At 35.2% G+C, this 16,965-nt stretch overlaps 3 protein-coding genes across 17 annotated transcripts; all 3 read right to left on the reverse strand.

The window, feature by feature from the left end:
- Positions 1-1,170: 1,170 nt before the first annotated feature.
- LOC111308163 (putative xyloglucan galactosyltransferase GT17) lies at positions 1,171-3,416 on the reverse strand. Its single transcript, XM_022906476.2, has one exon. It carries the CDS (start codon positions 2,692-2,694, stop codon positions 1,171-1,173), a length of 1,524 nt encoding a protein of 507 aa, XP_022762211.2. The 5' UTR covers positions 2,695-3,416.
- A 71-nt stretch (positions 3,417-3,487) lies between these two features.
- On the reverse strand, positions 3,488-5,611 carry LOC111308564 (mitogen-activated protein kinase kinase kinase 17-like). Its single transcript, XM_022906975.2, has one exon. The coding sequence runs from the start codon at positions 5,269-5,271 to the stop codon at positions 4,180-4,182; it is 1,092 nt and encodes a 363-aa protein (XP_022762710.2). The 5' UTR covers positions 5,272-5,611; the 3' UTR covers positions 3,488-4,179.
- A 440-nt stretch (positions 5,612-6,051) lies between these two features.
- Positions 6,052-14,973, reverse strand: LOC111308562 (uncharacterized). 15 transcript variants are annotated; one of them, XR_016327854.1, is made up of 22 exons: positions 14,793-14,973; positions 14,510-14,648; positions 13,844-13,923; positions 13,172-13,276; positions 12,353-12,409; positions 12,175-12,245; positions 11,681-11,780; positions 11,199-11,269; positions 10,936-11,036; positions 10,735-10,838; positions 10,596-10,649; positions 10,449-10,504; positions 10,178-10,216; positions 9,912-10,056; positions 9,349-9,530; positions 9,202-9,269; positions 8,952-9,024; positions 8,820-8,881; positions 7,807-8,734; positions 7,151-7,441; positions 6,878-6,991; positions 6,136-6,586 (listed from the first exon to the last, which is right to left on the reverse strand). XR_016327854.1 is itself a non-coding variant. In XM_089744082.1 (21 exons), exons 2-21 carry the CDS (start codon positions 14,565-14,567, stop codon positions 6,310-6,312), a joined length of 2,922 nt encoding a protein of 973 aa, XP_089600208.1. In that variant the 5' UTR covers positions 14,568-14,639; positions 14,793-14,973; the 3' UTR covers positions 6,052-6,309. The 15 variants fall into 15 exon arrangements, 14 of the variants coding, with proteins under 14 accessions (XP_089600208.1, XP_022762704.2, XP_022762703.2 ...); XM_089744082.1 differs by lacking the exon at positions 6,878-6,991 and having other exon boundaries at positions 6,052-6,586; positions 14,510-14,639; XM_022906969.2 differs by lacking the exon at positions 6,878-6,991 and having other exon boundaries at positions 6,052-6,586; positions 12,175-12,242.
- Between the last annotated feature and the right edge of the window lie 1,992 nt (positions 14,974-16,965).

Consider the following 16,965-nt stretch of genomic DNA (forward strand, 5'->3'; position numbering starts at 1 on the left):
ATAAATGCTTTGATTGCAACAAAGATGCAATCAAATTTAATAGATAATTATTTTTCTTACCATACATTCTCCTGTTACTATAAAATTTTACATCAGCATTTAATATTTTTCTTATAAAAAAATTTAAGAAAAAATGTTAGAAAATAATGAGATTTAAAATCCAGTCTATTAAATGTTATTTTTAAAAAATAAATAAATTAAATTAAATTTTAAATTTTTATCATTATTCAAATATAATTATACATTTTTATAACATCTTTTTAGATTTTTTAGTAAAAAAAATCTAAAGAAATCTAAATAAATAATATTCACAATTTATCTTATAAGCGTTTGCAAATTCTGCTATAAATGCTTTACAATATATGCTAATAAACATTAGCTGATAAGAATTAAAGAGATTCCTCGTTGCAATTTTTTGTGCCTTATATATTTAACATAGGTTTATATTTAATGTATTATCAGTATATAAATTTTATATATTATAAATGAATAAGATGATGTTATTTCATTAATAAAATAAATCAAATAATCAGAGCTTAAATCTTGATCCATGATAAGTGGTATTAGAGTCAGTCCTAAACCGTTCGATCTACGTCAAGTCTCTCAAGAAAGATAAATAGGGTGGTCAGCTTTCGCGACGAGGACATCACGAGATTGGGTGCGAGAGAATGTCACGAACCTAAAAAGAGTCATAAATCTCATATCGAACATAAAAAGAGAGTCACTGAGGTATATAAGGGTTCACACCATCTCTTTCTTGTGAGACGTCTTTTGTAAGATAAAATTATGAGACTGTCAATGAATAAGTTTTTAAAAAATATTAATTTTTATATATTTATTTTAAAAATTAATATTTATTCATTAATAAAATGATATTATCTAATTTACTGATAATATATAAAATTTATACACTAACAATATATTAAATATAAATTCATTCAACATTAAGCTTAGAAATCAGCTGCTATATTTATTACAATAAATAGCAAATCATTTAATGCATGCAAAAAGCTACCGGAAATAGTGACCTGACTTTTTAATCAAAATCAGATTGTGATATATGCATATATTAATTTTCACTCGTCTAAAAAACTAATTCGCAACACAACTGCCTCTATACATCTTTTTTTTTTCAATTTATTTTTATAATTAATTGTCTTCTCGTAATTGTTAATACCTAGACTCAGCTATTTCGAGATCATCTTGCTGTATTTTGTTCCTGACATGTTGTGCCAAGGCTTCAAGCGCGACGTCGACAACATCTTTAAACCCAAGATCGCTACTACTGGCATTAGGATGAGCGTAAGTGAGCCTTGGGATCATATCAATCACCGTAGTTCGCATCTTCTCCACCTCTTCTTTCGATATCTTCAACAGCTTCTCTTCTATTCTTTTGCTTTCATCCCCTTGTTCATCCATATAAACTGAATACTTTGACGCCTCACCAGGCAAAAACCAAGCGTACTGCGTATACGCCGTGTGCCGCGAGAAAAACACCGGTATGCAACCGGAAAGGATCGAGTCAAACGTTGACCTTCGAGTGAAAGAGTCTCCCGGAGCTTGTAAGCAAAACTGAGATTCTCTCATTACTGTTAAAATGTCACTAGGATTGTAGCACTTGGGGTTTCCCCCGTTACATTTCAGCAGCTTGCATCGAGTGGACTCCATGCATTGCTTTATCATTTCGTCCCTGATGGCCGCTTTGTCAACGCCCTTACGTGGGGCTCCAATGAAGGAAAACAAGTAGGGCCGGTTTGATTGCCGCATCATGCGCTGCCACGTCAACATTTGATCTGACGTGGACGGGTGGAAGTAGGAAGGGTAAGGGATGCCGTGTTGGTTTGAACCGTGCCAGGGATTTCTCTCTACGGTTAGCACCGACATGTTTTTTACAGATGGCAGATTTAGAAGACAGTTCGCCCCAAAATCGGGCCCACTGTCGGTTCTAATGAAATCCCACGAGGTTCTCCCTAGGGCAATAAAGTGATCCTTGCCGTAACGCTTGCGCCACGTGGGTTGGTCGTGAAGATAGTTGATCAATCTAACGGCTAATGCGTCGCGAATTGTGTGATTTTGCTCGCGGAACTTGCTGGACACATGGAGACCACCGTAGAAAGGAACATAGAACAGATTGGCTTTTGCTGGATCCCACGTGCGACACGGGTGGTTCTCTACTCTTGCGTGGAAAATCATCTCCGCTATGAACTGGTGGGTGGCGAACCAGGGATTGGAGTCGCTCGAGCTTAGGTCCATGTTGTCCAGGGGCTGGCCTAGACCACTGTTAGCCACGTGGGGACACATGTTGGTGTAAACATTCAAGTGGCTGCAACCGTCGAGGAGGTCGAGGTTAAACTCCGCAGGCAAATTGTACACGTAAACTGACACCCTTCCATTGCATTTGGGAGACGATGACTTTTTAGTTGTTTTATGATTTATATGAACTTCATAACTAGCGGTGGAGATGGCGGAAACAGTGGTGGTGGGGTACTGAGTTTTGGGAAGAGGATGGGTTTTTGTCGATGGGAACCAAAAGACTTGTAACAAAAACCATAAGGAGAGAAACACAAAAAGAAAGGCAGTGTATCTAAAGTGGGGATTGACCGGGAACTTGAAGTGGGTTCCTTTGTTTTTATGGTATCTTACTTTTTCTATCCATGAAGTTGCAGTAGATGTTTGTGTTTTGGACAGCAACATAGGGACTTGAACAGAGACGAAGAGATGGGGAGAGAATCAGAGTCGGAATAGCAGGTTTTGCTGGTGCAGACTTAGAAGAGAAAGAGAGCAAGACGTCACACATAGGAGAGAAAATATTCTGAAGCATAAAGTATACCATAAACTAGCTAGCTACCGCAAAACAACAAAAAAGAAATCAAGGTAGTAGGAAGACGAAAAGAAAGCAACACCTAAGTTTTATGCGTTAAATGGCAAATCGATTAGCTGGATCGGGAATAATATAAGTAGAGGCTTTTTTTAGTCATTTACTGTTTGGTAGGGAAGAAAGTGGAAAAGAAAAACTCCAGGTGGGGACAAAATGGAGGGAAGACAAATGCTATGCACATGCAATTCAATGCGTGTCACCATCTTAACACGTTAACAACCACCAAAATAACAAAAAATTATTGTTGTTCAGCTTGTCCATATTCCTGTCGTGCGATGTGAACTAAAGCCCTACAGCCATCTCCCACGTTCAACATACAGCTTCTTGTTACTCCATTGAAAAGCTTTCCAACTAGCCAAACCAACTTGTTTCTCCATTAGCAAATAGCTAAAGAATGAAATGTCGGACAGAGAAAGAGATAGAGAGCAACCGACAGAAAGAAAGAAAGTCAAGTACATTATTTGAAAATTAAAGTTATAATTGAGAAGACGTGCGTACATTGATGCTTCACAAGTCCAATAATTGGCCAGTTTCTAATCAGAAAGTTATACAAATGTTTATGAATTATTCGGAGTTAGTTGGATTGTCATTGCATGCTATATTAAAATATGCTTAAAATGAGTTTTATTTGCTAATTAATTGAATTAGATGGAAAAAGCTGGAAAAAAAAAATTAGAATGAGTTGTCAATGAAAGATTCAAATTATACAGTTGCTTCAAAAGAAAAAACACAAACTAAAATTCGCCAAAACTGGATAATGAGAAGGCCCAATTAAAATTAAATTTGGGCTGAAGAGCCCGTCACAGCAGGGTCAAATGAAAAAATTAGCCCCAGATTAACTCAATCAAAGAAAAACCATCATTTGACTTTGATGAGCTCTTTCTCTTCTGGTCCAAAGGGGCCATTCAGTAACAGACCCAGACCAAAATATCAATTTAAAAGTTTTATTGCCGTTAGATTTACGGCAGTCTCGCAGAGGAATGATAGCTTGATTTACGGCAGAGCAAATGAAACTAACTGTTGTAACAGATTTTTCCTGAGACGAACTGACATCGATTACTCAACGTTTCTTGACAAAAACCAGATTGGACGATCCGAGTGCAAGTTAATTTGTTGTGATCATCCTAAATTGTAGTAATTTGGACTAAAGAGTTTTTGCTATTATCATGATTTTGTTTTCTCCTACAATCTGTGCAATATGATTTAAGAAATGAAAATCTGTACAACATTTTTTACCAAAAAGATAAACTAACACCTTGGCCTTGGTAAACTTCTGGCTTATTGATGTATTATGATACAAATTAAAATTGTCCACCAGATCTAACAGTAATCCAATCATCCAATGGTTCCAAGTCAATTTCCGCCTGCTGCCTGCTGTCCGTTCCCTTTCTTTGAATACAATGTCCTGTGGAAAATCGGTTAATGTGAAGGGACTCATCCTCATTGAAACTCCCTGGTTCATCTGAATCATAATCACAATCGTACATGCCACTGATATCTAAAATGCTTGAGGGTGAACATGATCCATCTATTCTGGAATTACTGACTGATTTTCCTGAAATAAATGGATGTTCAAGCAATTCTTCTGCTGTCCACCTCCTTTTTGGATGTCTTTCCAAGCATTTGTCCAAGAAATCCAACCCTTCCCTTGAAAAGTGTGATGGAAAACAAGGCATTTGGTTGCTACATGCAATCTTCAAAATAGCTGCTACTGGATTCGAAACCTCATCACTCCAAGGCGGCCTGCCAGTGGCCATTTCAATCACTGTGCATCCCAGGGACCAAATATCTGAAGCATAATCCAACCCTTCATTTCTCAAAACTTCAGGAGCCATCCACAAAGGAGTCCCTCCAACAGATTGCCAAGACCCTTCTAACCCCCTCTTATTTTTCATGTCTTTAAGCTTCTTTGCACATCCAAAATCTGTCAGTTTTACATGCCCTGAGGAGCCTAAAAGCACATTTTTGCACTTGAGATCACAATGCACGATCCCATTCTCGTGAAGGTACTTCAAACCGCATAGAATCTGTCGGGTGTATAACCGGATCACTTCTTCGTCCAATGCTCCACCGAATTTCTCTGCCACGTCAGACAAACTACCACTAGCTATGTACTCCATGAATATGCTGATTTTACGATCACCATTTGAGTCCTTTGATAACTCCTTTCCCATGCATTGAACAATGAATGGGGAACTCAGGCCTTCAAGAATGGTAGCCTCATTCTCTAGAGATTGAAGTCCAGGACAAGACACTGCAGATTTCACAACAAAAAGTGCACCAGTAGCCTTGTTCATGGCTATATGGACATTTCCAAATGATCCTGATCCAATAACTTTGCCCTTCATCCATTCGCCAGGTAGAGGACATGAACAAAAGTGATTCCCGGCCATTTCTCTGAATTCTTTTTTAAACAAGAACGAGAATCAATGTAGCATGTCTTGGATTGGGTACAGAGACCCAAATCAAATGAATCTTCTAATCCTTTGCTAAGCATGCAGTTTACATAATCACAAACGAAAAAGAAGATGAAACTAGAGGATTCAGAAGACCTAAAATTTTCATAAAATTGCAAAACTAGAAATGAATTCAACAATTGGCAAAGGTGTCACTTGATGAAAATGAAATGGAAATTTGAAGAGCGGTTTCCCAGGTACTAGAAAACCGCCCTTGCTGAGCTAGGCGTTTTGTTGATGTCTTTGTTATCAAACACCAACAGAATTCTTGTCGCTTGTAGACAAGAAGAAATGGATTTGAAACATTTTTATTTGGAAGTTAATAAAGAAAGAAAACGGTTGACCATCCTTTTTTTGTGGAACTCTGCTTGGACCAAAACCCCAGATTAATGAGCAGTTGCTGTTATCTGCGGTTGTTATGCATTTGGGTTTTGTAATCCTTTTCAGGTGGTTGACTAATTTCTCCATGGAGGCAATTTCAGTTAGTGAACGTTACGTGCTTTCTTTTTAAATCCCATCATCCTATGACATGGTAATAAAATATTTTATTTAAGAAACACATTTAGCTTCTTTTAACTCATCACATTAGCTTCATTTCCTAGACTGGATAATGCGTTGGCGACAGCATCCAAGCATTTGACTCAGTAATTGATACATGATCCCTACTCAGAACATAGTTCTAAACTTCGAATTCCCCTTTCTCAAATTAAAAAAAAAAAAAAAAGAATTGTGTTGGTGACAATTCGAATAGTTTGATTCTCACAGCGCAATTTAAAGAAAAATAACCAAAATCAAACTGCGTAGTTGCAAATGAAGATGAAATCAGACACCAGCTAAAACTTACATGAAGAGACTGTAGATATTGCAAAAAAAAAAAATATACTGAAAAGCTATCTTGTGTCAAAGATTGACTCAAGTTTTCCAATTATTGAGTGATGCACCATTACTTTTCACAATCATGATTAGAGCAATCAATTATATCAACATTCTTTTGCAAGTATAATCAAACATAACCTGCAAAAGACTCCTGGATCCTTGATCTTCAGGCAACTTTAGAAGACGAGCAACTTTGGAGAATCCAGTATGGTGTATGCGTAGGGAATCTGCCTTCACTTCAGGTTTTGGCTCCTGCTTTCGAAGTTTTGGTCTTGATAAGGCCCATTGCATTGCCCATATGGCCAAAGGGCGCATGTAACCGAGAGATCTGTATTGATCATCTGTATTCCAAGCTTCCGGAGTTTGAAATGAGTAACTACAGAATAGCATGAGCAAACGAAGAATATTCAGGTGATAATTATCCATGTGATATTTCGGGAAGTAGATGCATTTGAAGAGGTTTTGAGGAGAATTTTCCTATGCAATTATTTGAAAGGGTAAAAATCCTTTCCATGAGATTGTTTGAACTATCTGGTTTTTTAAGCAGAGCTGGAAATAAAAAACATTCAACTCGATGATCATCTAACACGAACATCTCATTTAACATCTTATCTAATGGTATCAATTACCAACCAAATGGTTGGAATGGAGTCAAGTAGGTACTTGCCAAAGTTTCTAACTGGCTTAGGAGAAGAGCAAAAAAGAAAGTAAATCAAGAGACTACACATCCGAAGACATGGTTACAACTCCAATCGCAAATTCCAGGATGGATCACTTTCTTCTGAGGTCATAGCCATTGGGAAAAAATCAGCATTAAAGGAAAATTTCATAATCTCTGAAAACCTTCAGTATCTATCGTATGTTGCTCAAACATTAGGGGAGGGGGTTCAGTTTTCCACAAAAATCATACCAACTATAGAAAGAAAGAAAGAAATCTTACCCAAGTCCTTCTTCAGACCAGGCTGCTTCAAAGATTCCACTTGCAGTATGAAATGCCATATCCACCAAATCTTCGTGGATCATTGTTGCAGCCACAGCATATGTAACTCCAGACCATATTTCTCTTGATTGCATTGATGACATATCAACTCTTCCATCAGGCAGCATCCCATTTACAGCCCCCCGTTTTCCATCTTTCACTTTTAAGACATTGTAATTGTAAACCATCTCTATCGCACTTCTTGCTTTATCTTCATCAACTATTGGCAAAAGATCACATGCCCTTGCATACCTACAAAAATCTTCTAATTCATTAGCACATGACCAAAATGGTGTAAAGAGATATAGCTGGGGTGAAAAAGGCGCATGCATCAAAAGCAACAAACATAATTGTTTCAAGCCTACATATTTAGAAGTTTCAATCAGCTTAACTCTTAACATTATACGGAACATGCATGTAAGTCGGCATCAATTTTAAAAGTACCGGTTATGTTTTCTAACCAGAAAAGGAAATGGGAGAAAATCCTAAGTTTCGAATTAAAAAAATACTTTCAAAGTGCAAATTTAGAAATTTAAAATTCTAAGTAAAAGCATATTCTAGACTATCTGAAAGCAAATACTGGAACTATAATATAAGTTACATCCATCATTACAGACCATTGTCCAGCCAATTGATCAGCCTGAATGGATGAACTTGTGCGACTGCCACTGTTGTCATAATTGAAGTAAGAACCATTCCACAATTTCTGATAGACAACTTTTGCCTTCAGAAACTTGTACCAGAAATAATCTTCAGAACCTTTGTCTCCTACTTCGCGTGCCAGGGCAGATGCAGCCTGTAAGGCTGCCACCCATAGCCCACCACTATAGGCACTCACACCTGACACGGACCATGTATCATATGTCTGATCAGGGAATCCTTCATTCTCAATCATCCCATCACCATCCTTGTCAAATTGATCCATATAAGCCATTGCAACATAAACTGAGGGCCAAACAGCTTGTGCAAACTTCTTGTCACCAGTGGCAACCACATCCCTATAAACTTGGAGAACAAATTTTGGATTCAAGTCCTTCCATCGATCAGTGTCATAAAGGCAATATGCATTTACCTCAAACCATGGATCATCAATTCCAATATCATGTGGAACAGCTCCAAGAACCTTTCTTGGAACCAGTTGTCCATCAATTAAAAGTTTCATTTTACTAGGATCGTGCATCATTACCGCAGCTGCAAAGTCTCTCTGGATGCTGAGTTGAAGTTTTGGAAATAACATGATTAGTGCAAAAGACGCATAAAAATGAACATCATAGGTGTTCCACATGTGATACTCAATTCCTTCAAGATAAAGAAATTGACCAATGTTTTCTTCTCCTTCTTGCAGCAAATTTGTTCCAAAAGCAGAATTTGATGCAATTGGAGTGTGTATTTGCTCTAGTATAGAAGTCATCCTTCCCAGAATGTCAATGGCAGTATCACTTTGATGGGGAACATCAATAATGCTTGTCAAACCTAACTGTGATCTATCAAGGGAAAACTTCCTTCCTCCAATGCTCACTAAACTATGGACTGGAGATAATCCATCTGCAGTACAAACAAAAAGGGAAAAGATTACCACAAGTCCTTCATAAGAAATCTAATTTTAACAATTGAGAGCAACATCCGGCACCTGTCCAAATTGTTCCCCCTGAATTAAGATAATAGAGCTCATTGAATAAAAGTACAGGGTACCTGTTGAAAGGGTTCAAAAGACTTAGAGCCTGACATCACAAGTAATTGCAAATAATAAGTCTGAGCTAACCATTCAGGAAGCCTCTTGTCTTCGAGTATAGGCCTTTGCCATGCTTCAATCAGTGACTCCCAATTGCTGTGCTCTATTTCAGGAAAAAATATATATGAAATGCAAAATAAGTACCATAAGCAACTGGTTTTAGAGACTGATGAACTTAAAACTTGGGGAGTAGAATTTCTATTAACAATCATATTTCTAAGAAAAATTACTTATAAAATCAAAAACCACGATTAACATAAAGAGAGCAGAGAATTATAACCAAGAATAGCATCATGTGCAATATTTGCGGCGGCATCTCCATCAGTTCCATAGAATTTTGTATAACGCCTGTAGATACATACACCAATTAGCATGCAGATAATCTTTCAAGTTGTGATATTTCTTGTACAAGTATTTTGCCACACACCTATGATAAGTTTTTCCACTAAGAAAGTTTACTTCAGGACAGTCCCATGCCAAAGAAAAAGTAACAGTACGTACAGCATCAGATGGAATTGTCACAGAAGCTGCAATGGCTGCCCCTATAGAGGACCCTGGCTCCGAAGCCACTGACGCTTCATTGGACTTTAAATGCTCGAAGGAGCCATGCTATAAAAAAGTTTGAGAAGTCTCAAGTTCAGTAAAATGATAATAAAGACACTGGGAAGCAAATATTTCCTTTTGCTCTTTGCATTTTAGTTTGGGAAAAAAGCAACCAAACAGAGCGAAAATATTTTTGCTGGCCCAGTAATTTTGTAACCATTCACTTTCTTGACATTGCTCTGCCCTTATAAGAACTCAGTAACTAAAATCTTTGTTAATGCAAGGCTTGCCTTTAACTATTTTGACAAGAGTTGAACTGCTACAGCACAAAACAGCAGGATATAGCTGTTGCTAATGCTGTATGATTGTAGACTGAAGCAGAGATGCAAAGTCAATGATTGTATTGTACGTAGCACATGGAAATTGAGGAAGGCAAAGTGAACAAACCTCTTTTATTTCTTGCCACATTTCCTTTGCAGTTATGCCTTTTGAGTTCCCAGATATTAAAAAGCAGGGGCACTCTGTAATACGAACACCATCAGTCTCCTGTGCAGCGATTGCAAAAGTCACAAGAGGTAGTCCATTTGCAGACCTGTACCAATAAATACAGGGTATTACTTGTAGAAAACAAAAAGATGCAATGCAAAGTTATTGAGCTGATCAAACCAACTTGAAACACATTTTTTATCTCCCACTTTCACTGATGACCTTACATGTGATGTAAGAGGACACCATGCACACCATCGTTCATCCTAGCAAAATCATATACTTGATAGGTTAATATTAAACCACAATTATGCTACAAAGAGATAAGGAATATTCTGTTAGAAAGAACTACTTAAATAAACAATTAATGTTATAAAAGAGTAAAATTGAAAATCAGAATACAGATACATCCATACACACACGCATATATATATATATATATATATATATATGTATGTATATATATAAAGCTCAAGCTTAAGGAAGCATGATGCTCACATTATTTTTGAATTGGAGTGACGACCAGAAAATTCAGAAACTCCTCCCACAGAATTCTGAGTAGACATGCACAAAACTTATTTTGCATGAGCACTAATTGTTGATTAAGTTGAGTCATTCAAACATTAAAGAAAATTAGTTACTCACAGCCCAAGTGAAAAGCAATGTGACATCTGCAGTGGTCTTTCCAGTATTATATAACTGAAATATCAAAAATCAACTGATCAATACCAAAGCAAGTTGCGTTCACCATAGCAAAGCAAATTTTTAGAAGACCCATTCTCACAGTGAAAGTAAAAGCTGAAACAGGAAAGCTGCTTTCTTTGTAATTATCAGGAATAACAGGTGAAATTTGGCGACAAACAATTTTAAGTGATGGGTCAGGTTCACCTGCATTTTAAGACAAAATCATGACCACCTTATAAGATGATATATCCAAGGATACGGTCATAAAAACACAACAGTTCACCATTGATAATGTAGATACCTTCATAAACTGTCCAAGCCCTCGGGTATAAAGCATGATATGTAGAATTATTACCCTTCAGATTCCAGTCCCAAGAACCAATTCCAGAGACTGAATCTTCTCTGTTAATGCACATGATATTGATAACTCGTAAGATAAACCTTTTTTTTTATCTTACTCCCATTTATTTTGTGTCAAATTCATACATAAACAAGAGTAACTCTCAAGCAATCATTAATGGCATTCATTTATTAATCATAAGAGATAAAAGAATATCTGCTTACTTCACCAGCTCAGGATTCGCTGAGCACAGTACACTGGAATACTTTTCACCATTTGAGCGTGAAACAAAAATCTGCAAGAAACATTTACATTTGATTAAGATAGATTAATATTCCTTTTTTCAAATAAACAATTAAAAGATATTCTGGTCATGAATCTTACACATCATCTCCTAGAATTAAAAAGGTAATAGTACTGACAGTTAAAAAACAAAAGGGGAGGGAGGACAATTCTTAATCTCAACTTCTATCATCTTGCAGTCACTTCTGCCTGAAAGTCATGTTCATCAAACGATTAACAATGTCACAGACTCACAGATTCAAATTAGCATTGCATAATATGCTCGTTAGGATAATTTCCAGCTTTATAACAAGCCTACTTTTGATAGAATATGCTTCTGGTTTAATTATAGCTAATGAGAATAGAAATGATGGAACAACAGAATATTTCCTTTCTCTATGCTGGCTAGGGATATCCAACTTACAGAAAACTGATTTGCTAAAACTGGTTTCTCTTCACATATTCTAGGGAATAGTTGCCAGCGCTGAAATTCACCCTTGTAACTTCTTCCAATGCTTCCGGCTCTGAAGGTTGTGATTGTGAAGGGGGAAGGAGGGGGAGGAGAATATTAAAAGAGTTAGTCATAAGATAGTCAATAAAACAAACCAAGCATCGAAAGTGGGTACATCTCAAAATTCAGTGAACATTATGATACCGTCAACATTTTCTACACACAAAATTTTCCATATTCCAAAATCCATCACAAACTATATACAAATATGTGCAGCTTAAACACATGCTTAAATAATTAAAATAATTAAATTTTTTATTTATTAGTAAATTAATAAGTATAGGAACAGTTTAGGTTGACTGTACACCCCAAATAAACACATAACCAATAAACTAAGCATCCATTCTTAATGCTAAGCATTGAAGTAACAGGAAATTAAAATTTTGGGTAAGTGAATGAAGACCTACCCGACACCACCTAGAGGAACACCATGACAAGATGAAATAAAGTGCTTAGCAAATGGGTTGATAAAAACCTGCTGCATAAAGATGTAATGTCAGAAAATGGACCAGAGAAATAAGGTCAAATGGTAATCTTTACCATTTGTAACACATAAACCTAAGAAAAAAAATTTAAGAACATTACCCGTCCTTTGCTTGATTGTTCTCTGACATGCTGCCACAGTCGAATACCTATTGGAGCCTATCAAAGCAAAAGAAATTATTTGTGGATGTAAATAACAAGAAAAGGTAAGCATTTTCCATATACTTCTATCATTATACTGTAAGGACTTGTCTATTTTGATTCAAATAAGGTTAAAACATTGTAATGTTCACTACCAAAAAATGCACAGATAAATGTATGTCGAAAGCTATCTTCGCCTTGTACTTCTTATACACTATCAAACGTACTTCAAGTAGTAAGAAAAACTTGTTTATACATATCGTTTAGTATGATTTACTGGAAATTGCCGGAAGCATTGGCATTTAGACACTTGAGAAAACTAAACTTATGTCCACTGTCTAGCATGGTAAGGCAAACTTTTTCGGCAAATTTCAAGAGATAAAATTCATCTACAATAAAATGTATTGAAGATAGTGTATAATTTTATTCAGAGGATTTTGTTACTTGTATGATTCTTCTCAAACAAGCACACTCTGTCAAACAGTGTTATACATTTGCTCAGACTAAAAAGAAATGGTGTATGATTAATATACACAAATTCTGATGAAGAGTTTAGGACATTCCATTCAACAGCCTAAACACAACAGGTGCCCTGTTCACAATCATGTGCCAATCTTCAGGTCAGCTTAAGCTATTTTCTGTTTATCCATTTGCAGAGTACCTCCATGAGCATTGCAATGCATTAACTTTTCAAGGAATAAAAAGTTAAACGATGTAATATATTCAACATGAGGTTTATGATTTGTAAAGGCTTGGAAAAATCTTGTTATATAAACATACCATATGAAGTTTCTCTTGAAATGTTAGAGTGAACATTGAAGGAACACATCCCTCATCATTTAGTTTTCGCTTCCAAGTCAATGATGCAGGCTTGCCAGGGTCAACCTGCAGCCAAAAATGCAAAAGTAGTCAGAGATGTAAATATGTACAAAAGAGCCTGCAAAGTTTAGAAATGCAAGTTGGACGTCTATGTACTAAAACATAAGCAGACACTAAATGCACAGCTGAAACATAAAAGCAGTAATGACATCGACTTTCATCAATGAGAAGTTCATTTGATAGAGAATCTTTTCTAGACTTCTAACATCATAAGCAATTAAGCACCCTTAATCTGTATGGTGCATTAAGAATAATGATTGAAAACAGGGCCAGCTGCAGGATGGCTTCAACATCAAAAGGCCACAAAATGAATAAATCATTGAATTTATCTGGTTTTACTAGATCTTGCACATCTTTCTCTAATAAGGATCAGATGCCTTTACGTCACCTAGCTGTGACTTTAACAATGATATAAAAACACACAATCTTTTATATCCACTTAGTATTTGTGTATGAAGGCTTCTAACCCAAATGAAATCAAGTCAGACCCTTCAAACATGAGCAAAAATGGCCTTACTGCAATTCCATAAAGCAGAAGTAAACTCCCAAAATGTAAATAAGAACATAGCTGACCTTATTTATTGAATGATTAGATGTGTCTTTATCTCCTTCGTCCAAACCATTACCGAAGATCTTTGTCTCAGACATATTTCCTGAATTCACAAATAACAAAACTCAGCTCAATTTGCATTCAAACAACTCACAACTGTGACATGAAGATAATAAAACTAAAAACTTTCTAAAATAAGTTTTGATTTTGAATGATGCCACATATTGTTTTCCCTTTCTCCATCCTTTAAGCAATTACAAAGAAGTAAAAATCTTTCAAAAGAAAGAAATACAAATTTAGAATTTCATAATTCTCATATATTCATACCTCAGGCAGTACAATACAACAATAAGGCATCAAGATACTATTACACACGGCAAGCCGATATAGAAAACTTGGATCCAATCCAAAACCCTTTCTTAGATCTATTTTTAAAGTTTAAACTAAATTAATCAGATTAAGAAACTGAATTAAGTATCCATAGACTACTAATCCACTAAAATTGTATACAGTAAACCCAAGATTTCCCAGTTCACCGGAATCAATTCTGGTCAAACAAGTAACAATGCATACATGCGTACATAAATGCATTCATACATTCATATGTCCCTCTCCAACTAAAAACAGGCATAAATTAAATCCAAACACTATACATATATGCGTCCATACATACCAATGTACTTATGTACCTATATACATCCATCCATCCATCCATCCATCCATACATACATACATACAAACATCCATACAAGTAGTCAACGGCTAAAATCCGCATCCATTAATAACCCATTTTCCAGCAATCACTGATCATCTGAATGACTGATAGAACTTCAAAGACATTCACGACACATAAATATACTGATATGCATACTAATAAATTATGAATAAGTTTATAATATACCTTATAAGTAATAAAGACCATTTAAAAAACTTGATTCAAAAATGAAATAGAAGGACAGTGAAGTCTCTAACCTGGGAAGATTTGGACAGAAACTGAAATAGTTTGTGGGGAAAGAAATGGGTTGGTACAATGTTGAAAGAAAGACAAAATACTTCAATTGCCGAATTTATAGGAACTGCTCTGTGGGATTTACTGGAAACATAAACAAGAACAGAAGACTTTTTCTTTGTGCTCTTTGTCCCCCGGATTTCTGAGTTAGACAAGATTTTGTTGCCTAATTATATTAATGTGGGTCCCTAACATTTAAGTTTGTTTTCATTTAAAACCCCTGCTTTTATTACGTAATTATTTTTAAGTCCCTTTCTCCATCAACGAACATTCATAGAAAAATCTAGCACGCAAGCTTCTTTTTTTTTTTTCTCTTTCTTGGGAGTTACGAAAAAGTTTTAATATCTTAAGAAGATATCTATGATACTGTTCAAAGAGGTAATGGCATGAATGAAACAAACTTGAATCAATTGAGCCAAAATGAAAATAAGTCAAAATGGATGAGCAAATCAAAGAAAATGATATAATCCTGTTTTGTTTCTTTCTACTTGGGTGATGCTGGCGGTATATTCTTGCCTTTTGACTATTTGTTTAGTGGTATAAACTTATCATGATCCAGTGTTTTTCACAGTAGACATTAAAGGTAGATCAATGTTTGATTTTTTTTTTTTTTGTATAAATATTCAATTGGAATTTATGAATTTATTAGATTTTCATCATAAAATTTTTAGATTTATATATCATATAATAACGAAAAATCATGAGATGATTCAAATCTGAATATTAATGCACCTAACATTCATCTTTTATTATTTATATTAATTTTCGTTGATAATATTTAACAGTTTTAATTATCTAAAAAAAGGATCTTAATCTCTTAATTTTGAAAGTTTTACACGCATTTTGCTGTTATTGAAATAAAGATCATGAAATTTGTCAAAGAAATAATCCCAAATCTTCTATAATTCTCTTAACGACATGGAGAGTCAAGCAACTAATTTCATGCAAGACCAACTTATTTAGACCATTCTAAAGTCTCCTTATTGGGATAATTTCTCTCCCACTTTAGACCAATCAGCTTCATGAAAGTCCCAATTTCATATAAACATGTAACAGGAGATTGCAACCTTTTGTTTTGTAGTTACTACCACTAAATTGCAAGAGCAATGTATAATGGTCCAATGAGACAGCAGATTCCTGGCCATTCCACTGGAGGCAGGCCTGAATTGGCTTATGTGCACTCTAAGAATCTTTGCTTTGCCTTAACTCAAGCAGTTAACTGTAGTCTAATACTGATCATTGGGCTGTTTTTGTTACTTGTACTCTTCTTTCGGCCGAATGCCACCTACTTCTTCGGGGATTCAATCACACAACAAGCAATTAAATCGTTACTATTTGGGCTTTACCCCAAATTTTCTCATTTCTTTGGAAGCCCAAGGGTGTTGTAAAATATAGATCCAGTCCAGTAAAGTATACCTAATCCCACAATCTGGGCTCAGTCCAAATCTTCTTATTCCTTTGACTAGCCTAATCTCAATAGCTTCAATAAAGTTGTTACAGGATAACCCAATCTCTAACCAAAAGGCCGAACTTAATAATCCACAACCCATTTTGGGTCATCAATCTGTGGTGTTGGACTATTATTACTACACTATAAAGTAAATCCAACAAAACTTTGTCACCCAAATCTTTGACATCAAGGGGTCAGGGGTGGAAGAGCGATGCAGCATTAAATTTGAATTCAAGGTTAGTAATTCGATTTTGAACTTGCTCGACTTTAAATTTAATATTTAAAATTTTATTTGAATTCAATTTAAAAAATTTTTTTTTTTTAGTTTAAGCTCGATTTGACTTTAAATTTAAAATTTAATTCAAACTCGATCAAAATTTTTTTTTAACTTAAACTTGATTTAAAATAAAAATTGAATTATTCAAACCCATTCAATTAAATTTAATTAATACAAAAATTCAAACACACTCAACTAAATTAAATTAATATAAAAAAATAAACTCGATTCTTACATTTCAAGAATTCGAATTTAAAATATTTTATTAATTAAAATATATTAAAAATAAAAACTCGATTAAACTCATAAATTATTTGAACCAAATATAAAAATATTCAAACTAAATTTGATTAATAAATTAAACTACTCAAATTCGATCTCGACTTGATAATAATTAAATCGAATTTAA

The sequence above is a fragment of the Durio zibethinus genome, chromosome 2, assembly GCF_047325235.1.
Source record: "Durio zibethinus cultivar Kanyao isolate XHJ-2024 chromosome 2, ASM4732523v1, whole genome shotgun sequence".
NCBI lineage: Eukaryota > Viridiplantae > Streptophyta > Magnoliopsida > Malvales > Malvaceae > Durio > Durio zibethinus.